Source organism: Rutilus rutilus (genome assembly GCF_951802725.1).
Source record: "Rutilus rutilus genome assembly, chromosome: 4".
NCBI classification, from domain to species: domain Eukaryota; kingdom Metazoa; phylum Chordata; class Actinopteri; order Cypriniformes; family Leuciscidae; genus Rutilus; species Rutilus rutilus.
The window spans coordinates 47,229,613-47,255,200 of record NC_140212.1 but is presented as its reverse complement, the minus strand read 5'-3'; the positions used below and the strand labels follow the sequence as shown (position 1 = coordinate 47,255,200).

The window sequence follows — 25,588 nt, the reverse complement described above, 5'->3', positions numbered from 1 at the left end:
AATAACTTATTTACAGCTATGTAAAAAAAAAAAAGAATTATACAAGATCATAGCTATTGGTAAGAATTATTTTATTTATAATTATTATAGGCTTAAATGAAAATATTCTGACAGTGAGACTTGATAACCACAGGTAAAACCATGCATGGCTACTCACTCACTACCACTGTATAACAAAATGCCTAATAGAGATGCGCGGTTGGCGGTTACAGCCGCGGACTCCGCGGATAAACCGCGGATCGGGCGGATGACGTGACAAAAAAAAAATATTTTAATTAAATTCGGGCGGGTGGCGGGCGGTTGAACCAATCAAATTAAAAATATATATACATTGTTAAATATTGTTATCTGACTATACCTACATCCCAAAAAAATCGAGCACACTTTAAAATAGTCAAATTTTCATCAGGCAGTAATATGGCTAGTCGAGTCTATGCAGATCGACTGCTTGTTATTATCAGAGATGGCAACGCCGGCGAAGGAGGTACGTGACAAACTCAAAAAAGGAGAACTAAAAACAAAGGAAATAGAAGGTCAGAAAAGTGTTGCCTGGAATAAGTTTTACAAAGTGGTAAATCAGGATGACACCAGTGCAGGCTATGTAATTTGCAAAACCTGCGAAGCAGTTTATGTTCATGACAGCCACAAGACGGGTACGTCTAACATGGTGCATCACAAGTGTGCTGCTAAACCTCAAACCTCCACGAACACCTTGACAAGTTTTGTCCGTCGAGATCCCAATAGAGTACCACAGGATGTAAAATCAAAGCTGACGGATGCATGTGTGAACCTGTGCTCTCTTGATATGCGCCCGTTCGATATTGTTTCTGGTAAAGGATTCCACCAAGTGGCCCAGACGTTGATTGACATAGGAGCTAAATTCGGTGCTGTTGACGCTGGTGCCATCTTACCCCATCGGCAAACAGTGTGCGATCGGGCAAAGAAGCAGGCTTCCATTGATAAGCAGAAACTTTCGGAGGCCATCCAGAAAGCTTTAACCAGCAACGGTGGTATTGCCATAACCACAGATATGTGGACAGATTAATTTAAAAAGAGGGCATACACAGTCCTGACGTGTCACTACATCAGTCAGTGGAAGTTGGAAAATCGTATTTTGGCAACAGTGGAATTTGACCCTACCCTGAAAAAAACCAGTGAAAACCTTAATGAGCAGATAACCAGTGTGTTAACGTCCTACGGAATACAGACAGACAAAATAGTTTTTGTCAGTGACCAGGGCGCGAACATAAAGGCTGCACTCCGGTCATACCACTGGATTCCGTGCTCCGCGCACATCCTTAACACGGTGCTAAGACATACATTCAGTACAAAGGGTGACTCCGAGTCCGATGGCATTGAAGATATAGTCGACATGATCGATTACTGCAAAGAGCTCGTTGCATACCTAAAGAGAACCGGTGCTATCGCCAGCCTAAAGCACACCGTGAATCAAGAATGTGATGTGCGATGGAACAGCAAAGTCACTATGTTGGAATCGATACAGAAACAATATCAAGACATAAGAGAGCTTCTAAAGAACAGAGACCAAGAACATCGCCTTGGTGGCATCCACCAGGATCAACTCGCACACTTGATCGACTTTCTCACCCTTTTCAAGTTAGCAATCAGCGAGCTTGAAGGAGAACATTACCCAACCATTCACATGGTGTTGCTATGGTTTTTTAAACTCAAAAAACACTGTGAGCCCAAGTTTGGAGACCCACCTTACATGAAAAGTCTCCGCTCTCACGCGTCTGCCCTTCTTGATGAGAAGATGTGCCCTAATGCTACTCATAAAATCGCCACTTTTCTCCACCCGAAATTTAAGTCCCTGAAAATACTGGTAGAAGAGGACAGACGAGAGGTGATTAAGCAAGTTCGCGAACTTCTACCAGAGGAAGGCGTCCGTCTAAGTCATGATGGAGAAGGCAGCAGCAACCCTGTCACCGAGCCCATGCCAGCAACCGAGCAAGGTGGGTCGATACTTTGCCTATCAGGGGTCGGCAACCTTTTCGTTATAAAGTGCCATTTTAAGTTTCCAAATTCATCACTGTGCCATAATCCATACGTAGTATAACTTGTTTGATTAATTGTATTGTAGTTTATTAATAATAATTTATAATTGAGGAGCTCTTTTCCAAAACGCGATAAATCCATTTCAATAGGTTTCAGGAAAATGAATTTTTTTTTACCTATACCCAGACATTTTGTGAATAATACATTTTTCCTGTTAAAAAGCTTTTTTTTTTTTTTTTTTTGGCTCAGTCTGAACATGTTGAACAATGCTTATTAAATCAAACAACAATATTGTTGATGATAAATTCAAAGTTTTTTTTTTTTTTTTTAAAAACGCTTTTTAAAAAAGTCTTTTGTCATTTATTTTTCGTGTTTGCATTTATGAGGAAAAAACAATGTTACGTGACAGTTTTCCATTACGGACGCGACAACTCTGAAAGTGGCACTAAAAGACTTTCAAACTTTCACAGAGACCTCAAACAGAAAGCACAAAGCCTTTTTTTAAAGCGAATTTCGTTTTGTATTAATTTTATCTTAATTTTAATCCATGTTTCATTAACTAATTTAGGTTAATGGCTATCTTGATTGTGTAGGCTATTTTTTCATTAAGTGTAAAATATTAGGCTGTGTATACCAACGTGGATCAATTATTAATGTTAGATTTCATCTGTCTTTTGTAGGCATAGCTGATGGCGCACCAACGAAAAAGCCTAGGACTGACTTCACAGAATGGGAGGAGGAATCTGATACAATAATTCTGGATGAAGTACAAGAGTATTCCTCTACAAACTTCTGTATAGAAGGATCAGCAGAGGAAAATCTACTTTCCTTTTGGGAGAAACAAGGCCAGTCATTCCCACGACTACAGCGCCTTGCCAAGAGAATTCTATGCATTCCAGCAACAAGTGCTGCGAGCGAGCGCTCCTTCAGTGCAGCAGGGCGTGTTATAGAGGCCAGGCGCTCTTGTCTGAATCCTGACACTGTAGATGCTATTTTATTCCTGCATAGTGCCAAGAAATATTCAAACTAGACCTAAGGTCAGGCATATTAAAACAATTAGCCTAGGTTATCTAGGCTACACATAGCCCATGTTTAACATAAACTTTTGAGTTCGGTCAGCTGATAATTTTATGTTTATATTGGTTTAGCTTATTCTATTCTAGACATTTTGTCTGTTAGTTAGTTATTTGGCCTCGCTTTTACGTTCCGAGGCTTAAAGGGATAGTTCACCCAGAAATGAAAATTCTGTCAGTAATTACTCACCCTCATGTTGTTCCAACCGCGTAAGACCTTCGTTCATCTTCGGAACACAAATTAAGATATTTTTTATTAAATCTGAGCCTTGTCTCACTCCTCCATAGGCTGCTAGGTGGCCCAAACTTGCTGGCCCAGAAAAGTTATTAAAGAGATCGTTAATATAGTCCAAGTGGCTACAGTGGCTCAATCTTAAGTATATCAAGCGACGAGAATACTTTTTGTGCACAAAAACAAACAAAAATAACGACTTTATTCGACTATTCATTTCCTTCTCTCTCGACCTCTAGTTGGTTCGCGTAGTGTTTTTGCGCAGCGCGTCAGTGTTACACGTCACCACGTAGGCTCACAATTGGCCGACGCTGGTCATGTGTGTGTTGCGTGATGACGTGCAACACAGACGCGCAGCGCAAAAACACTACGAAGCCCAGAGAGAAGGAAATGAATAGTGGAATAAAGTCGTTATTTTTGTTTGTTTTTGCACACAAAAAGTATTCTCGTCGCTTGATATACTTAAGATTGAGCCACTGTAGTCACTTGGACTATATTAACGATCTCTTTAATAACTTTTCTGGGCCAGCAAGTTTGGGCCACCTAGCAGCCTATGGAGGAGTGAGACAAGGCTCAGATTTCATCAAAAATATCTTAATTTGTGTTCCGAAGATGAACGAAGGTCTTACGCGATTGGAACAACATGAGGGTGAGTTATTACTGACAGAATTTTCATTTTTGGGTGAACTATCCTTTTAAGGCTATTTTGCCAGAATTTCTTTGTTGCAACTGTGATGGCGTAGTATTTCATTAGCCTATACTTCAAGTTTGTGGGGATGATCCTAAGTCCATGGTCATACAGGCAATTTAGCCTGGTCAGACTTTATGTTCGTTCAAAGAGGGATGGCATATTTATTTTTCTAATTTAAGTTTGTGGGGGTGACTGACCCTATAAGGCTTAGCTACGATAAGCCGTTTTTTTTTTTTTTTTTTTCAACTGTTTGCCAAATATGCGACTATAGCCTATGCCTACATTAAGATATTTATTTGAATAATTTTTTACTGCCTGTTGTTTCTTTTGGCATATAAAATAGGCATTGTCTGATAGAGATATCAATAAAGGTTAATCTATGTAGCAGAATTGGTGTTGTTTCCGATTTCTACAAGCTCAATAACATCCACAGCAAAATAAAAAAATAATAAAAAAAAAGTCGAAAAACTGTGCCCATTAATTAGATGTGCAAGGCAAGCAGGTACGTTTTTGGGGTTGTTATGGACAACTACAAATGTGAACATTATTAGCCTATAATGTAAATGACTTGTTATTTTATTCAAGCTTTCAATCTATTTGCTAAAAAATAAAGTGAAATAGGCATTAAGAAGTAGGCTAAATAGCAGCATGTTGAAATGATGTGCCAAAATGCGTTTTCTAGGCTACAATGAAAATATTGTACAGTACAGTGCGTTTAATTTAGGCTATTTATTTATTTTTGTCCCTGTGCGCCGATCGGTGAGGGAGATCACTGCTGATATTCTGAGAGCTTCCTAGTCTCGTGGCTGTCATCAGCAGCGCCTTGCATCCCCAATCAGCGGATGGTGGGCGGGTGCGGTTTTGAAAATTGGTCAAAAACGTTGGTGCGGATGGATGGCGGACGGATGATGAGTTTTGTGATGCGGTTGCGGATGAAATAATAGCCCATCCGCGCATCTCTAATGCCTAAACACAGGTAAAAACTATACACAAAATGAATTGTATATTCCTCTACCCACCTAATTAATCTACTGCAAGCAATATAAATTACTATAAGATAGTATTCAGTATAAATATTCCACATTTCTACCCAAACCATAGTAAATTACTACAGTACATTCATGGTAAATGTTTGTAAAGGTGGTGATTAGGGGATTTAAAGTCTTCTAACTTCGTTCATGGCACAATGTTTCATGGCACAGTGATTTGTGGTTTGTAACAGAGGTGTGTCGAATTGAACAACTTCTCACTGGATGTCGCATTGCTCTTTAATAATAGTGTCCAGAACCGGGAGTAAATGCAACTCCTTTAACCCTCTGGGGACCAAGGTGTTTTTGGAGCCCTTGAGATGTTCTGACATGCCTTGAAATTTGTGCTTTTTTCAGTTATTTATAAACATGTTAATGGCAAAGGTGTAAAATCACTCTATATAGCACAAACAGGGCTACCAAAATATGCGGGCAACGTGTATGTAGATGTTTGTATTTTTAAGAGAATAATGTTTATGCGTGGTTATTGGAAAAAATTAAAATGAAAGTGGCTGAATTAAGACCACAAAACACATATTAAATATGTGTCCACAAGACTTTTGTCTAATTGATGTTGTACCTTTGAGTACTGGCTTCAAAATTATGTGAAAATAGTCTTGCTTTATCGTTCACAAAAAAAAAAAACATTGATTTAAATGGTGTAAAACAGGTTTTGCTTGGAAAGCCAATATGCGAGGGGGAGGAGTAGTTTACACCTTAGATTACAATGTCCCACCCACTCTGCATAATGACTCTGCATAGCCTAATTAGTCATTCATTCAGGTGTGACACTGACTGAGCCACAATGCAAGGACAATGTATTTAGAAGAATACTTATATTGACCATTTAAGATTTCGCTTACATCTATCTTGTAAATATGTTTAGCTATTTTATTAAAAATGTTACAATTACAACAATAATTACAATTTCAACAATATTTCAAGTGTACTCTTTCTTTGTAAAAAAAAAAGAAAGAAAAAAAATATTATAGGCCTACATTTTATCATATGTATTCATTAGTTTGAATATAGCCAACATTGGAACATCTAACATCTTAGTCTATGACTTTATTTTTGACAAAAATAGTGTGACTAACGCCTGACTAACGTTGTTTTATTGAAATATCAGGGCATATAAATGTTAATTTACGTTGCTTATACAAATACATTTTATTTCAACATATTCCAGTCGATTTTTACTCATCTCAGTAGGCTATAGCAAAGCAGTTTATTCTTTCACACACAGACACGCGATTCAAATTTAGGCTAAACACTCTTTACAAATATGTACCCTTCATTCATCTCACAGAAACGCGAGTCATATTATAGAAATGCGATTCATCTTTTTGCGGTTTATAGGCCTACACTAACGTTATTCCATAACGTTATTCCACACTTGAGAAAAGAAAACAGCCTACCTCACTCCTCAGCGCGATCTGCTGCTCATATCAGGAGATATTTCTCCTCATCAGCACTGTGGAAACTTTTCTCCATAAAGGCTATAATGTCTCACTCGCGACGCGCTTTGTTTACAGCTGATGTGGGCGTTTCACAGATCTGAAATGGTTCTCAGAATTTGCATTTGAATAGCGCGCGCTCTCCGGGGAGTGGTCAAATTACTGTGAATCATCTATGAGCTCGACTGGAGTCGCTCTCTTTGTATACAGATTACAGAAACTAAGAATATTTGTTTTTTATATAAATGACTTCAATTAAAAGCTGCGATCTCAAGCTTTATGCCCGTGGGTCTGTTTGCCTGTTTGACTGAATTTTCGCGGAGTTATAGATCATTTTCGAACGCGTTTCAAACGGGAGTTTACTGACAGAGAGAAGGCAGAAATCGCATCATCTTAATTTTTCTTTATTTGTCAAAAAGCAAAACACTTTATTTTTATTGTGAGTATACAGAAAAAAAATAGAAACTGAACAGGATCGATTGATGTATTACACGAAAATGAAAGATCAAAATTAACAGAACATTTAGTGTTTATTTTCATTGCTAAAAAAAAAAAACGAGCAAAACGCGCAGGCGCGTTTTTGGTCCCCAGAGGGTTAAGCTTGCGGTCCGTTATCCACTGGGCGGTGCTGCGCAGTTCAAAGTAAACTAAACTGCGAGTTGAACTGAAACTAAACTGAAAACAGCACTATTTGTTCTATATCTGTTGTTACTGACCAAGAAACAGCTTCAGATGGTTCAGTGACAGAGCAGTCCGAACGAATCTGAATCATTTCAGACCATTATGCAAGCGCATTTGGCCAATTCATGGAAAGGAAATAATTGAACCAAAGATCGAACAAAAGATTCGCACCATTCACGAATGATTGGTATCGCTGGTTCAGTCGACAGAAATACAGGACACACATAATAACCGCTGAAACAGCTGCACGCGCCACTACGGCCACTCGCATATCTAACCAAATGTAGCCACACCGCCAGGAAAAGAGGCGAAGGGCCAGATTGAGATGATTGGTGGGCCATATGTGGCCCGCGGGCCGCCAATTAAATAGCTCAGCTCTACGGATTCTGGCTGGTCCTTTGTTCCAAATAAAAGATGAGATGTGTTGTGTCGTAGATTTTTCCCTAAACCTAACTAAGTCCTATCTCATCTGACCTAAGTCTACCGGGGACGTCTCCAATCAACGTTCTCCCTGGGCCGTCTCCAAACGATGATCCCTAACATCTCCAATCGACGTTTAACCCTCTGGGGACCAAAAACGCGCCTGCGCGTTTTGCTCGTTTTTTTTTTTTAGCAATGAAAATAAACACTAAATGCTCTGTTAATTTTGATCTTTCATTTTCGTGTAATACATCAATCGATCCTGTTCAGTTTCTATTTTTTTTTCCTGTATACTCACAATAAAAATAAAGTGTTTTGCTTTTTGACAAATAAAGAAAAATTAACATGATGCGATTTCTGCCTTCTCTCTGTCAGTAAACTTGATCTATAACTCCGCGAAAATTCAGTCAAACCGGCAAACAGACCCACGGGCATAAAGCTTGAGATCGCAGCTTTTAAATGAAGTAATTTATATAAAAAACAAATATTCTCAGCTTCTGTAATCTGTATAAAAAGAGAGCGACTCCAGTCAAGCTCATTACGAGCCATTCAAAAGTAATTTGACCACTCCCCGGAGAGCGCGTGCTATTCAAATGCAAATTCTGAGAACCATTTCAGTCTGTGAAACACCCCCACATCAGCTGTAAACAAAGCGTCGCGAGTGAGGCATAATATAGCCTACCTTATGGAGAAAAGATTCCTCAGAACAGTGCTGATATGAGGAGCAATATCTCCTGATATGAGGAGCAGATCCCGCTGAGGAGTGAGGTAGGCTGTTTTCTTTTCTCAAGTGTTGATGTGGAATAACGTTAGTGTAGGCCTATGCAAACCGCAAAAAGATGAATCGCATTTCTATAATATGACTCGCGTTTCTGTGAGATGAATGAAGGGTACATATTTGTAAAGACTGTTTAGCCTAAATATGAATCGCGCATCTGTGTGTGAAAGAATAAACTGCTTTGCTATAACCTACTGAGATGAGTAAAAATCGACTGGAATATGTTGAAATAAAATGTATTTGTATAAGCAACGTATTAAACTGCAAATTAGCATTTATATGCCCTAATATTTCATAAAAACAACGTTACAGTCAGTCACTTGTTGACTAGATTTGGGTACAGTTTTTAGGCTACTGTAGAATATACTGCCACATCAAATAAGCTTTTGTTTAGCAATTTCTGCTCATATCTAACTTTATATATATATATATAACTATATATAACTATATATATATATATATATATATACACTCACCTAAAGGATTATTAGGAACACCTGTTCAATTTCTCATTAATGCAATTATCTAATCAACCAATCACATGGCAGTTGCTTCAATGCATTTAGGGGTGTGGTCCTGGTCAAGACAATCTCCTGAACTCCAAACTGAACGTCAGAATGGGAAAGAAAGGTGATTTAAGCAATTTTGAGCGTGGCATGGTTGTTGGTGCCAGACGGGCCGGTCTGAGTATTTCACAATCTGCTCAGTTACTGGGATTTTCACGCACAACCATTTCTAGGGTTTACAAAGAATGGTGTGAAAAGGGAAAAACATCCAGTATGCGGCAGTCCTGTGGGCGAAAATGCCTTGTTGATGCTAGAGGTCAGAGGAGAATGGGCCGACTGATTCAAGCTGATAGAAGAGCAACTTTGACTGAAATAACCACTCGTTACAACCGAGGTATGCAGCAAAGCATTTGTGAAGCCACAACACGCACAACCTTGAGGCGGATGGGCTACAACAGCAGAAGACTCCACAGGGTACCACTCATCTCCACTACAAATAGGAAAAAGAGGCTACAATTTGCACGAGCTCACCGAAATTGGACAGTTGAAGACTGGAAAAATGTTGCCTGGTCTGATGAGTCTCGATTTCTGTTGAGACATTCAGATGGTAGAGTCAGAATTTGGCGTAAACAGAATGAGAACATGGATCCATCATGCCTTGTTACCACTGTGCAGGCTGGTGGTGGTGGTGTAATGGTGTGGGGAATGTTTTCTTGGCACACTTTAGGCCCCTTAGTGCAAATTGGGCATCGTTTAAATGCCACGGCCTACCTGAGCATTGTTTCTGACCATGTCCATCCCTTTATGACCACCATGTACCCATCCTCTGATGGCTACTTCCAGCAGGATAATGCACCATGTCACAAAGCTCGAATCATTTCAAATTGGTTTCTTGAACATGACAGTGAGTTCACTGTACTATAATGGCCCCCACAGTCACCAGATCTCAACCCAATAGAGCATCTTTGGGATGTGGTGGAACGGGAGCTTCGTGCCCTGGATGTGCATCCCACAAATCTCCATCAACTGGAAGATGCTATCCTATCAATATGGGCCAACATTTCTAAAGAATGCTTTCAGCACCTTGTTGAATCAATGCCACGTAGAATTAAGGCAGTTCTGAAGGCGAAAGGGGGTCAAACACAGTATTAGTATGGTGTTCCTAATAATCCTTTAGGTGAGTGTATATATATATATATATATATATATATATATAACTATATATATATATAAATATATATATATATATATATATATAACTATATATATATATATATATATATATATTTGCTATATTCAAACTAATGAATACATATGATAAAATGTAGGCCTATAATCTTTTTTCTTTTTTACAAAGAAAGAGTACACTTGAAATATTGTTGAAATTGTAATTATTGTTGTAATTGTAACATTTTTAATAAAATAGCAAAACATATTTACAAGATAGATGTAAGCGAAATCTTAAATGGTCAATATAAGTCTTCTTCTAAATACATCTTTTGTCCTTGCATTGTGGCTCAGTCAGTGTCACACCTGAATGAATGGCTAATTATGCAGAGTCATTATGCAGAGTGGGTGGGACATTGTAATCTAAGGTGTAAACTACTCCTCCCCCTCGCATATTGGCTTTCCAAGCAAAACCTGTTTTACACCATTTAAATCAATGTTTTTTTTTTTTTGTGAACGATAAAGCAAGACTATTTTCACATAATTTTGAAGCTAGAATTCAAAGGGACAACATCCATTAGTCAAAAGTCTTGTGGACACATATTTAATATGTGTTTTGTGGTCTTAATTCAGCAACTTTCATTTACATTTTTTCCAATAACCACGCATAAACATTATTCTCTTAAAAATACAAACATCTACATACACGTTGCTCGCATATTATGGTAGGCCTGTTTGTGCTATATAGAGTGAATTTACACCTTTGCCATTAACATGTTTATAAATAACTGAAAAAAGCACAAATGTCAGAGCATGTCAGAACATCTCAAGGACCCCAAAAACAGCTTGGTCCCCAGAGGGTTAATATATAGTCTACCTAACTAACTTGCTTCCCTAACTAGCTTTCTTCTTGCACTGAAACAATCGACAAACAGAATTTAGCAAATGTCCTTTAAATGCTTTAATCACGGCCGGGAGATCTTCCCGAGCAGTTCTCAGGGAATCTCTCCCAAGAAGCAAGGCCGGAGGATCTCAGACAAATTCCATTGAATCCCACCAGCTAACTCGAATACAACAGTTCTTATAGAGTAGGGAGGTATGGCAAAAATGTCATGCTGCATTACATAATTTCCCCACAATTTGATTGGTTTTCATAGACAAACCCTTCTGTCACCAGGTAAAGCAAACTTTCTTTTAATGATTACTTCATTGTTAATCACAAGGTTCAAATGTAGTCATCTGTCTAGTTTCAATTCCCATATTTGTTATTTTTACACTCACACAACCAAAGTAAAATGGGTATGGCAACACAACATACAACATTCAAAAACACAGGACAGAACATTTTAGTACATTGTGTTTTAAAGTGTTATCATGTTAGCCCTAAAAAGAGAAGTAAGGTTAGATGTTAATTTTTTTTTTAATATACTGTTTACTATTTTGTCTAATAAAAATCCACCACAGTTGATTTAGAGTCTTAAAAAAAAGATTTTGGTATAAAAATTGGGACAGAAAAGGTAAAAATACAGACTAGAACAATATAGCCTATATTGTAGGCCTAGACGTCAGTGGACGGCATAAGCCTATTCCCCGGGGGAGCAGTGCGATAAGCAAAAAAACTAAAATAAATTAGGTGCAATGAAGCTGATCATTTTTACTATTCTATTGAGGAATGAGACAAATGAAGAGCACTTCTCGCTCATGTGAGCGAACACACACTGGAGAAACGAACGTTTGGGCAATTCTCAGAGAGTAAATTCATGGCTGAGTGGTAGAACTCAAGTTACGATCATTTAGATGACACGGCTTCAAATCCGAACAAACATGGACTACTGTAATTTTATATTAGCTTATTAATGCATTTGATAGCTTATTGTTAATGCTGAGAGATTTGTCTAGTTCTAAAACTCTGTAACACCATATCGTTTTTTGCTTATATTTATAAAATAAAATTATCATGCATTTCTATTTAACCGCTTGCAGGACAATAGGTGTTAATGTTCCGTCTTTCATATGGAGAGTGTTGGATAGCCAGTCTGATGAGCAGGAAAACGCAAAATTATTTTAAAGATAGTTGTTTCAACTGGTTTTGTAGAGTTTTAGAATGTTTGAGCAGTGTGTATGATTGTCAACAATCTGGCATTATCTAAACATGAACTGTTAGGGAGGGAGACAAAATAAACTTGCTAAAAAGAGATCCAGCGACTGAGGCAAAGAAAAACTTCTGTTCTTAACCCTCTAAGCGGCAAAGTTGCAAAATTGCGACAAGACGCATACTTAATAAAACAGGCTGTAGATCCTAATATGGTGTAATATCTCATTTGTATTCCCTACCACTAGATGGCAGACATGTAATACCTCGATTCAAGACCAAAATGACGTCATGTTCCTATTCAAAGTGTTGGAGGAAACAGCAGAGCAAGTGAGCGATCCTGTCATTGATGCGGAAGCAGTTCAGTTCAGAGTGTCGGAGTAAATTGTGAGATTTGTGAGAAAAAATCGTCAAATGGCTAATACAAACTTGCACCATGAGGATGTGTTGCAAATGTTATCCGCCGATTCTGACTCTGAAGGGGAATATTTGCCTTTTGGAAATGACGATCGGCCGTCTAATGATCGCGCTTCTCCTGGTACATCTTTGCCGCGCAATGGTGCCGCCCGCGCTTCTCCTGGTACAGCTTTGCCGCGCAATGCGCGAGTGAGCACAAACAGATCATTTTGACCATGTGCCCAACGGGGATGGGGGTGGCAGGGGTGGACGTGGTCTTAGTGTACATAGGAGAGCTGTTGCTAGAGGTAAAGGCAGCAGGGGTAGAAGAAATAATAATAATTTAGTACTTTCTCCTATTTTATTGTTGGTTTCCTCTTTTCCGATCATTTGGAATGAGGATAAAAAGACAAAAAAAAAAAAGCATGTAAATAAATTCCAACATCAATTCAATATGTACTGTTTCCTGAATATTACTGATCAAAAAGGAGGCTACTGTTCACATGCATTTTACTACTATATAGTATAGTAATAATTTAGTACTTTCTCCTGTTATTGTTGGTTCACTTAGTGCAGAGTAGGTTGGTGTTCAGTGAGAGTGGTCGTGATTCAGTGTGTTTTCGGTGGTTATTGTATTTCAATTAATCATTGTCGTGGTAAATTATTGTGCATTATGGCCTGTCAGGACTTACGAGTCCACAGGTTTCCGGATGATTGCAATGATGATTGCAATTCAGGATGGTGCGATCTTCCGTGCCTGGCTGCGTTATGTGCAGGTGAAAAGACGGGACTTCACTTCTGCATCTGCTTCGAAAAACATGGTAGTGTGTAGCGTTCACTATAGACTGGATGATTATAATCCCTGCGATATGATGGAGTTATATGATGACAGCGATATGTGCACACTGTCACAGCATCTTCATATTCATCGGGTCGCCGGGTCCGTTGTCAGAATGTGGTTCAGGCGCCGGTAGGAAACATCATGTTTACGGATCCGTCAGAGATCACTCATTGTACATCTGTTTTACAAAATGTGCCTTGTCTTAATTTAATTCATGAACATATCCTACATAAATGCATTACATTACAAGTTTATTATGTGTTTGTTATTAGTCTGCAGCCGACACTTATTATTATTATAAATAGTTCTATAATTAATTTTCAATCTGTACAAAACTGCTTTTATGTTTGTCTTGGCTGTTTCTACTTATAAAGTTTTTATACAGTAAGACAGTTGTGATTGTGATTATTTTTTATTCACTGTCACCAAAATGGGGCCATTCAAAGCCTTTATAAAGTCCCTCTTTCTCTGGAAACTTTCTCCTAATGGCTGACATACACAACACATGCAGATATTAATGGTCCAATACTTTGCTATTGCCTGATACATGATAATAATCTGTACAATATTGTGATCGGAGTATAGTGTTATACATATCGTCGGCTAACGTGGATATATCTATAAGCTAACGCTGGTCTTTCATCAAGACACCTGCCCTGTTCTCCTCACACCACGACTCAATTTCTCGTTCTGCCTAATCCTGGCCTGTCCTGCTCTCTTGGCTGCATAGCAAGCTCATAATTAACTTATATGGCTGAGGTCCGTCATACGAGTGAACATTTACAATTTCCACAGTGTCCAAACTGTCATTGCGATCTATTACTTTGACCGTACTCCCTCCTGTTACGTCACTTCCGGCGGTTTTCAGATGCGGAAGTAAAATTTTCTCACAAAAACGACTCTAGAAGCCTTAATAGCGTATATATTTATATTTATATAAGTAGATATTTATATTTAAATCTAGTTCCTACATTATTTTTCTATACATTGACTCACTGGGTAGTCTAACCTGCAAGATGCCCTCTGAGCCCTTTCAAGCCACAAGCTTTTTAAATTTTGATGTCAAAATCCAGCATTTTTTCAAAAAAAACTTGGCGCCTAAAGGGTTAATTTATGTTGGTTTGAACTGTATTAGTTTTTTACCATTTTAATTGTTTAATTTAGCTGCAATTTCTTTGGCGATAAAAATGTAAAATGTTGCAAGAATAAGATTCTGTGTTTCTTATTTTGCTTTGGAAAGGGAATAAACTCTAAACTCGATGCAACCCTGTTTTAAATAAATAAACTGCCGACACTTTATTTAAACCTTGAAATGTGCAATGGGGTTTCAAACTTAAATAATTATTTAATTTTTATTGAAAGCAATAATGTATTGAAAGTTTTTTTCTGATTTGTTCGATCTGTTTTCTTCCGTTGCTATGGCCGGGTATCACTGTCAGTCATCTCAATTTCGTGAATGATTCACAAAACAATAATTTAGCAGATTAAAGACGAGTTTAATCATTTTCATTTTCTGGTGCGATCGGCCGACAATCTTCCTTCATCAGTTTTGTCGTCTGTGCAGCGGCTCAACTGGAATGTAGCAAATTTATGTTATAATGTGCAATTGATAATTAAACAAAATTATTGACTTTAATAAACAGTTATATATTTAAGCATCAAGAACGGTAAAACATAAACACTGTCGGCTACACTGAGATTCGATCTCAGATCGCTTGAAGCTCCGAGAGGCTCATGTTGTTGCATTGACCACAGAGCTATCGTCTGAATACTCTTAAACAAATGACTTATGCTCTTACAGAGCCCCATTGATGTGGCCTAAAATTTTTCTATTGCAATGTTTTATGTTGAAATGTTTTCATTATTAAATTTATTCAATTTCATTTCAGTAATTTCAGTATTGTGATTATGAATTCGTTAAATGTTTCATTTGAATTGATCTGCTACCAGCTTTCAATCGCTCTCAATGAGCCGCGACGCAGCGGCATATTACGCAATAGAGAGAATAAACTGACACTTTTCAAAGTCTGTGATTGTAGCGCCTCTTAGCGGTAAAAGGCTGCAAATACACACCCGCGGGAACGGCGGCAGTAAAAGTATTATTCTAGTTGAGTACCAACTGTAAGCCAGAGTCACGGTTAAACCATAAAGAAGGCCTGAAATGATAACATATCTTCCACCGGAATCAACTAAGGTTTGTGAAGGAGAAAACAGAAAGCACTTGCTGATAATAATTGGTATAACTGATTTACTGACAAATTTAGAATGATAACCTTGTCCAGTCCATTTCTTACAAAGTCTGGCATGATCTTTAAGTGGGTCTCTTGCAAAAAAACAATATGAGTATTTAAATGTTCTAAATGTGACATCACCTTTCTGTGTTTGATTACATTGACTACGTTTACATGCAGCCAATAACCCGTTCAAAACCGGGATATTAGCAATAACCCGGTTGCGCACGGCCATGTAAACACCGGCAAAAACCCGGATATGCTCATATCCCGGTTTTTAAAAACCCGGATATTACCCCTGGGGTACCCCTTTTCTAACCCGAATATTTGGTCATGTAAACGCGTATCAGCATATCCCCATCAAAATGAACATTGATTTGTGTTCTGCGCATGTTCTATTCGCAAGGAATCTTGGTCTTTTGAGTAGAGACGGCGCATACAAAAACCCGCGAGTAAACAAGAAGTAGAGGTTAACATGGCGAGACGCAGCACAGCAACACACTTTTTGAGCGAGAAGGAAAGCGCAAACAAAGGCGATCGCTATCTGCCCCGAACTATTCATTATCCGGGTGCTGCTGCTGTTGTTGTTGTCTTTGGATACAGGAAGAAGAATTGGAAATGACGCATATTGCGTCTTAAGGTTGTCCGTACGTCCTGACGCTAACTGTGCGTTGCCGTTTACATCGGGATATTCCCAACTGATTACAAATTCCATGTATACAGGAGTAACTCTCTCTGCTCACGCATGTAAACGGGTTATTCCGAATGTTTCAGAAACCCAAATAGTGACCCTAACCCGACCATAACCCGGATATTGGCTGCATGTAAACGTAGTCAATGTTTAAACCTTTGATATTCCAACTGGTAAAATGAACACATGAACCACCTGACTGAGCACTGAGTAAGCTAATGGTCATTAGTTACAACAACAACTAAAAGATAAATGATGAAAACATGAATAGTGTGACTTTCTTCTGTCTTGACATATCTGAGATTCTGAGATTAAGTGAAAGGACAAAGAAAACGCAAAAGGAAAGAAAAAAAACAAAAAAACATGTACTACATTAGTACGAGCATGACATGACATGACTAATCAGGGCGCAAAAAGGATGTTACCTATACAACTCCGCTCACGTAGGCCTACTGCCCTGAGTGGAACATTGTCCAAAAATAATCTGTCATTACCTGTAACCACAGCAGCTATACCTCACTTGACTGTTTGGGTTTAACCACGGTGGTATGGAACGTAAAAACGGCGTTGGGAGTGTCAAAACTGTGTGATTCGCCGTTGAATGAAAGGAGAAGTCTGCAGGGATACAGTATCCTGAATTTGACACCGGCTCCGTGTAGTTCAGCCTTAACGGATTTAAACTGATCCCGCTTGTAGCATCTGGACCAATCAGACACACACTAATTATTCATTATATTTAATGAATAATCCAGCAAACTCACTCTCCCAACAAAAGTCTATGAAACTTCCCCCAAAACTAACATCCCAAATGAAGCTAACACACTGGCAGAACCCGGTGTCCTGTCACAGGATCATTCAGGCCTAGTCCACACGGACACAGGTATTTTTTTGTTTTATAGTTTTTCCTCCTGCGTTTAAAAAAAAAATCCCGTCCACACATGCTCGGTTTAAAAGAAATCTCTGCCTACATGAAAACGCAAAAACACGCTATCACGCGCTGTCAAGAGCATGCCACACCAGCAGGCGGCGATATAACCCTAATCGTAAAGCCACGTTGGCCAATCAGAAGCCTGAATCAGAAGCAAAAACTCCGGTTTTACCGTCTACACGACAACACTGCAACCGGCGTTTCTGAAAATCCTCACCCTGGCAGGGGTTTTCAAAAATGTTCGGTTTCAGTGAACCTGATACTGTGTTTCCGTGTGGACGAACGGCCGAACCGCGTAAAAAAAGTCACGATTATAAAAATACCTGTGTCCGTGTGGACAAGGCCTAAGATTGATAAGACCTTTTACGACAACAAAAAGGAATTTGCAGAGGGCAGTGCAAAAATTAGTCACTTAATTCTTACTGAGGAAATAAACCCTGTTAATCCTATATATTCTATATACAGTGAGGAAAGTAAGTATTTGAACACCCTGCTATTTTGCAAGTTCTCTCACTTGGAAATCATGGAGGGGTCTGAAATTGTCATCGTAGGTGCATGTCCACTGTGAGAGACATAATAAAAAAAAAAATCCAGAAATCACAATATATGATTTTTTAACTATTTATTTGTATGATACAGTTGCAAATAAGTATTTGAACACCTGTCTATCAGCTAGAATTATGACCCTCAAAGACCTGTTAGTCTGCCTTTAAAATGTCCACCTCCACTCCATTTATTATCCTAAATTAGATGCACCTGTTTGAGGTCATTAGCTGCATAAAGACACCTGTCCACCTCATACAATCAGTAAGAATCCAACTACTAACATGGCCAAGACCAAAGAGCTGTCCAAAGACACTAGAGACAAAATTGTACACCTCTACAAGGCTGGAAAGGGCTACGAGGAAATTGCCAAGCAGCTTGGTGAAAAAAGGTCCACTGTTGGAGCAATCATTAGAAAATGGAAGAAGCTAAACATGACCGTCAATCTCCCTCGGACTGGGGCTCCATGCAAGATCTCACCTCGTGGGGTCTCAATGATCCTAAGAAAGGTGAGAAATCAGCCCAGAACTACACGGGAGGAGCTGGTCAATGACCTGAAAAGAGCTGGGACCACCGTTTCCAAGGTTACTGTTGGTAATACACTAAGACGTCATGGTTTGATATCATGCATGTCACGGAAGGTTCCCCTGCTTAAACCAGCACATGTCACATGTCTTAAGTTTGCCAATGACCATTTGGATGATCCAGAGGAGTCATGGGAGAGAGTCATGTGGTCAGATGAGACCAAAATAGAACTTTTTGGTCATAATTCCACTAAACGTGTTTGGAGGAAGAAGAATGATGAGTACCATCCCTACTGTGAAGCATGGGGGTGGTAGCATCATGCTTTGGGGGTGTTTTTCTACACATGGGACAGGGCGACTGCACTGTATTAAGGAGAGGATGACCGGGGCCATGTATTGCGAGATTTTGGGGAACAACCTCCTTCCCTCAGTTAGAGCATTGAAGATGGGTCGAGGCTGGGTCTTCCAACATGACAATGACCCGAAGCACACAGCCAGGATAACCAAGGAGTGGCTCTGTAAGAAGCATATCAAGGTTCTGGCGTGGCCTAGCCAGTCTCCAGACCTAAACCCAATAGAGAATCTTTGGAGGGAGCTCAAACTCTGTGTTTCTCAGCGACAGCCCAGAAACCTGACTGATCTAGAGAAGATCTGTGTGGAGGAGTGGGCCAAAATCCCTCCTGCAGTGTGTGCAAACCTGGTGAAAAACTACAGGAAACGTTTGACCTCTGTAATTGCAAACAAAGGCTACTGTACCAAATATTAACATTGATTTTCTCAGGTGTTCAAATACTTATTTGCAGCTGTATCATACAAATAAATAGTTAAAAAATCATACATTGTGATTTCTGGATTTTTTTTTTTTTAGATTATGTCTCTCACAGTGGACATGCACCTACGATGACAATTTCAGACCCCTCCATGATTTCTAAGTGGGAGAACTTGCAAAATAGCAGGGTGTTCAAATACTTATTTTCCTCACTGTATAACCACTTGAGAAATGTGTAAACAGGTATCTAATTTTCCCATCTCATGATTTTCCTTTTATGTGGTTTAGCCTTTGTATTCTTGTAAACTTTTTTGGATTAATGGTTCAGACTTTGCATACTATGGTTTACCAAAATCATTTGTGTGGCATGTTTAGTCTCTAAACTCCAATCTTCGTCCCCCATTTGTAAATTTACATTACATTTTACTAACTCTGTGATGCATTAGTATTATAAGAATCTTGAAGATTCTTTTCTTAAACACCCAATTAAATTACATGTTCAAGGGCCTGCTTGAACAATGGGTCGTAAAATTTCCCTCCAAAGGGAAATCTTCTCATTGGTTCCCACACCTCCAGAGGGTGTGACATCTTCACGCTTTAAAGGGATGGTTCGGAGTAAAATCAACCTAGGGTCCTTTTCACCATGATCTCGAGCCAAACACCAATCTATTTGAATTTACCAGTTTATTTGAATAACACTTGCCTGACGGCTCATGCTAACGCTAACCCGGACACCGATGTCACTTCACTGAGTTGAGAAAAGCACGTAAAAGTCCAGGCAGAAAGCGATGCATAAGGATGTAGTGTTATTTAAATAAACTCCTGATGTACTTTCCAATGCCTCGTTTTATGAGTATACGTTTACATTATAACATTTATTATGTTACGGTGTGAAGTGTTGGTTCGCGTAGGTGTTTGATTCGAGATCGAGATCTACTGTCTTTATACTCTGTCTCTGCGTTGATATCTGACACAAAACGTATACAAGTAGCACGAGGGCCAGTGCATTCATTACTATTTTAGTATTTATGAGGTGAGACAACGCTTTTAAAGGATAAGATCCCAGCACTTCGCCCACACATCGCACCAGAACGATTTTCGCACGGTTCCGGTATTTTTCAAAAACACTAACGGTTCTGGATAAGAACCGATTTTCTGTTACCAACCCTAAGTGGGAGGGCTTGGACATTTCAACATTCTCAGGAATATCTAATATACAGAGATTGTTCCACTGCGAGTGGTTTTCCAGATCATCCGCCTTACTCTTTAACTCATCGTTATCCCTTTCCAGTGACTGACATTTGCGTTCTAAAATGTCGAGCCTTTCATCCACGCTGTTCATCGAAGTTTCAATGTCTTTAATTTTGAAGCCATGACTGGAAAAAGTGTCTTGAAGGGCAGCTGTAGAGGCGCGTATTTCAGCGAGGAACTCAGACCTTAGAGACTTAGAGGCGATTTCCTCATGAATTATTGTGGTAAGCATCATTTTAAAATAGCTGGTGTTAACCCCGAAGCAGCCACAGTCATGTTACCGGCGTCGTCAGTTTCATCAGGAGCAGGAGACACACGTTTAGATTTAGGCATTGCAGCGATAATGACAAGCTCCAGCTATCATTCAAAGGGTCCAGGGCTCGAGACTAACAGGTGTTTAGGACGAACAGAAATATTCTACAGGACGCCTACAGGACGAAATACATTTTTGTATGTGTGTTCATTTATTACTAGCCTATTAGAGTAACTAACTTAGAAAATGCCAAAATTAACCGACCAAGCGCTGGCTACAACGGAGCGTGTCTTCTCATGCTGTTACTATAGTTACTATCACTGGCCGGTACATCTATCACATGGCTTATTTTCACAGACGAAAACGAGACGATAACTAAATAAAAACTAGTTTTGAATGACAAAAACTATGACGAAAATCTATTGACATTTTCGTCAACGAATAAAAACAAAAATGTTAGATAGTGACGATTTGGGAAGCGATCCAGTCAGAACTGATGTCCTGCGTTTGTGGTAGATGCGCACATTTGTACTGTAACGTGCTGATCTACCCAGCAGCACATGGGTTGACATGCGCTGCATGCCTCATAAAACATAAAAAAATGTAAACGTCTGGGAGAATGAGTAGAGCAGACATATAGATCTGAATAAGAGTGACGACGCAAAAAAAAGAGCTCTATTCGGTACAGTTTTCTGTGCGCACACACCCGACCCGAAGCGTGCAGCCATTCACATAGACACCCATACAGTGCGCGAGTACTGAATTGAGCTCTCTTTCGTGTCTGAATGGACAAATACACACAACATTATGTCTAAATGTCCGTTTTGGAGAGTATTCATGTAAACTATGTCGGTTATGTCTTAAACAGTTTTGAGTGTATCGGATGTGCATCAGTGCAATTGGATCCGCATGTCATTGGACATGATCCGATGTCTTAAAGTGACAGTGGGTAATAAACCTAATGCGGTCTGTGTCCTTAATATTGATCAAGCAACAAAAGAAAAAGAGAAAAGCATTCACTGCTTGTTAATAGCTTTAATAAGGATTCATTATATTTAATTTATACAAATAAATATGTCTGCTGCTTGAAAGAATAAAGAATGATGATATTTTTGAGATATGTAGTCACCAGTATTTATTTGTTATTGTTTAATCCAACCAACTCAAAAATGTTTTGAGCTGTATGTATTTTTCTCTTAATTTTCGTATATGTAAAAAAAGAAAAAGGAAGAAAAAAAAAGATTTGTTCTGCATGAATACAAAAAAACATTCAACTCCTGTTATTTTTTATTAAATCTGTTCTTTACCTGTTTACAGATAACTACTTTGAATGGAGCTAAATAAATATAATAATATACATCAAACATTTTAATGGTGTTTTTATTATGTGACTAACATAACAACTATAGATGATAATAACAAAGTACAGAAACAACATGTTTATTTTGGGACGGTTGACATTCACTTTAGGACGGTTCAAATTGTTTTTCAGGACAGTTCCTGGACGGAGGTGAAAAAAGTTAGTCTGGAGCCCTGAAAGGGTCTCTACCGTTGTAGACGTCATCTTAACAACATGTATAGGCTTCAATGTTATTGTCTAAACGCCTATTAATAAAAAGAACAGACAATGAATAACAAAGCTCCAAAAAGTGTTTCGAATCAATAAATGAACATTTCAGATGTTTTATTTTTGACAAATAGACTATTAAACTACAAACAAAATTATGAGGATAATAGAGCTGAGTTTCGAGCTCCGAGCGTTTGAAGCACCGCAACGCTCATGTTGAAGCCTTGACCACACAGATCGCCTGAACTCTGTTTTATGAGCATGTGCTTAACGTCTTATGCTTACGCAAAGCCTCATTGATGTTACATTTTTCTATTGCAATGTTTTATGTTGAAATGTTTTGATTATTTATTAAAGAAAATTATTCTAATCATAACAACCTATAACGCCTATTTAATTCTTAATTAATGCTAAAACACAAATGCTGCCGACTAACATCGGTTAGCAAGTCCTGACAATATTTAAATTTTACCATCATTTAGTTTAATAATAATTTATTAAATTTAAAACTTATAAATTTAATAATTTATTTCACTGTTATGTTTCAGTACATAAATCTAGGCCTACTAACAAATTAAAATAACACAAACTATAAGACACATAACCTTGACATGCATAGCCTTTGTAAATTAGCTGGGCACACAATGTTAACCTTTAGCCTACTTTGCTTAAATTTGCTGCAATTAATTTTGCCTACATATGTTTCAGTTTTAAATTTGTACTGTAATTTCAGTATTGGGTTTATGATTTCGTTTTAACTACAATGTTTCACTTGAATTTATCTGCTACCAGCTCTCAACGAGCCACAGCAGATTACACAATAGAGAGAATAAACTGACACTTTTCAAAGTCTGTGATTGTAGCGCCTCGCCATCACAAATACAAACCCCAAATTTTACCGCCACTGGAACGTTACCAACTGTAGCATAGTTAATTATTTTAAATCAATTCACCTCAGTATCTCCAGCTGACAGTCTGGGCTCTTCAGTCCATCAGAAAGAAGCTTCACTCCAGAATCCTGCAGGTCATTGTTACTCAGGTCCAGCTCTCTCAGAAAGGAGTTTGAGGATTGTAGAGCTGATGATAAAGTCCCACAGGACTGAGCTGTGAGATTACAGCTGTGTAGCCTGTGTAGAGAACAAAACAAAGAGCAGTAGTAATGCTTATTAGCGTTTATAATCTGGAGCTTGAAAAAACCTTTAACTGTAATGAATTAAGCAAAGCTAAAACAATTATCTGTTCATAAAACATCAAACCAGCATTTCACACACATTACTTTTATTCATTTTTCTGAACTGTCTAGGCCAGCAAGTCACCAGAGGTGGGTAGAGTATCCAAAAACTGTACTCAAGTAAAAGTACAAGTACTTATAGAAATATTTACTCAAAGTAAAAGTAAAAGTAATAATCTTAATAGTTACTTGAGTAAGAGTAAAAAAGTATCCAATGAAAAAACTACTCAAGTAGCTAGTTACTAGTTACTTCGGATCATAGGCTTATATATATATAATAAGTATATATATCGGTGGGCGACATAAGCCTATTGCCCGTTGGGAGCAGCGTGATAAAAAAATAAATAATAATAATAACAAAAATAACAAACAAAAATAAATTAGGTGCAATGAAGCTGATTATTTGTTTACTATTCTATTGAGGAATGAGACGAATGATGAGCGCTTCTCTGAGGAAGACTGGAGAAACCGGGCATTTCTCAGTGAGTAAATTCATGGCCGAGTGGTAGAACTTACGTATCGATCATTTGGATGACACCGGTTCAAATCCCGAACATACATAGACTATTGTACATTTTATATTAGCCTATTAATGCATGTCATAAGCCTATTATTAATGCAGACAATCAAACAAACAAAACATTTTTTTATACAGGATAGCCTTTTTTTTTGGTTGTTTTTTTGGTTCCTAGCCTATAAAGAGTTTGTAAAAACATGGTTTTAAGCAAGGTGCGATTTGCCAAGGAGGACGGGGATTTCCTTCTGGTCTAAACATCCCTGCTTCTGATGAATTATTTGAATCCCCCCTCCCTCCACAGTAATCAATGCTATAAATTACTTCACCAATAGACCATATAAAATATATAAAATAAAGATATGCAATAGATAGATATCCGATGACGTCACATTTCTCCCGCAACTCCTTACGGTGCCATCTTGTGTGTCAAGTGGGTCAAGCGTTTGTGTTACGGAGCATGATAATATCCTGAATCGGCATCATTCTGAACATGAAAATCATACGATTATTCTCCGTTTGGCTGGAGTTAATGTTCAGTGCTGCTCTTGTGAACATTTAGAGGTTTTGTGCTCTGGAGATGTGACACTATCTAATAATTTCCAAGATGGGCTAGCTAAATGCGCTAGCTCTCATCGGCTGTCAAATCGCTGTACCCAGGCGGCTACTATCGACACAGCCCTTGAGAGGTGTTGGCTGGGCAGAAGCACACTCTGACGATTGTCCACCTTCATCACTTTCAGAGGCTAACGTACATCTGGAGCACATCGCTCCGTGCCTCTGCTCTCCATCTCTCTCCTACACTAAATTAGTTCGGAGCGTTGTGTTGTTGTTTTTTTATCCAGATGGTGTTGTCTTGACACTGAGTCTAAATGTACCGTATAATAAGGGCTGTGCAGATATCAGCCGCCTGGCTACAGCGATGTGAACCGTCAATGCAGGGCTCCAGACTAACTTTTCCACGAGGGAGAGAGAGCAAGACAGCGCTTAGTTTGGAGACGGTGAAGTGTTGTTTACACTTTCGCCTGGCTCCGAAGAGATAGAGAGTGCGCGCGCGCTCTCTCTCTCTGCTCGTTCTTTCAGTTAAACATGCGCCCAGTTCATCTACATTACTCACCGATCAAATAAGACTTTGTCGGGCGCTAAAACAAGTTCAATGCAGGAAAATTCATGCGTGAATTTAACTGAGTAGTACATGACCATGCACTCGCACAAATGCGAACATATAAAATTTTAACTCGGACATTCTAACAAAATAAGTGTATGCTTCCAGAGACTTTCTTCCTCTTAATTCGTCAGAAGTGTACGCACTAACGGTGTGGATGAGATACTTGGCAATGTCCATTTCCTGAATATCGGGGTACGCCGCAGGATTAGCCTACATAACCAGTCCTCTTTCGACATTGTGTAAGGATCCTTTCCATCGATATAACTCAATTTCTCATCATATCTTGCCTTGCAAACATAGTCTAATGTGTCCCTGTAAATAACCTTCACCTTGTCGCCAGGTTTGGAAGATTTTGTCATCGTTATCTCAACACAAAAGAGTCAAAAATACTTTATATTAACTGGCTTTCTATTAATGCGGCACAGTGGCTTACTGACAGCTTTGACACACAACATGGCGGCGCGCCGCAGAGGATAATGGGTAATTCGCGAAACAGAAACCCATCTATAGGCACGTTTAAACGACAAACAATAAAATCAG

At 38.7% G+C, this 25,588-nt stretch overlaps 1 protein-coding gene across 2 annotated transcripts in view; it reads right to left on the bottom strand.

The window, feature by feature from the left end:
• The window catches only part of LOC311289538 (protein NLRC3-like), a gene marked incomplete at its 3' end in the record, with an annotated part of 96,978 nt that overhangs the window by 40,362 nt on the left and 31,028 nt on the right, over positions 1-25,588 (bottom strand). The window contains exon 5 of one of the 2 annotated variants that reach the window (XM_084407616.1): positions 23,089-23,262. In XM_084407616.1, the coding sequence (XP_084263742.1) occupies positions 23,089-23,262 (174 nt within the window). Of the gene's footprint in view, positions 1-23,084; positions 23,263-25,588 lie in introns of those variants that run through there. The other variant, XM_084407617.1, reaches the window with a different exon arrangement.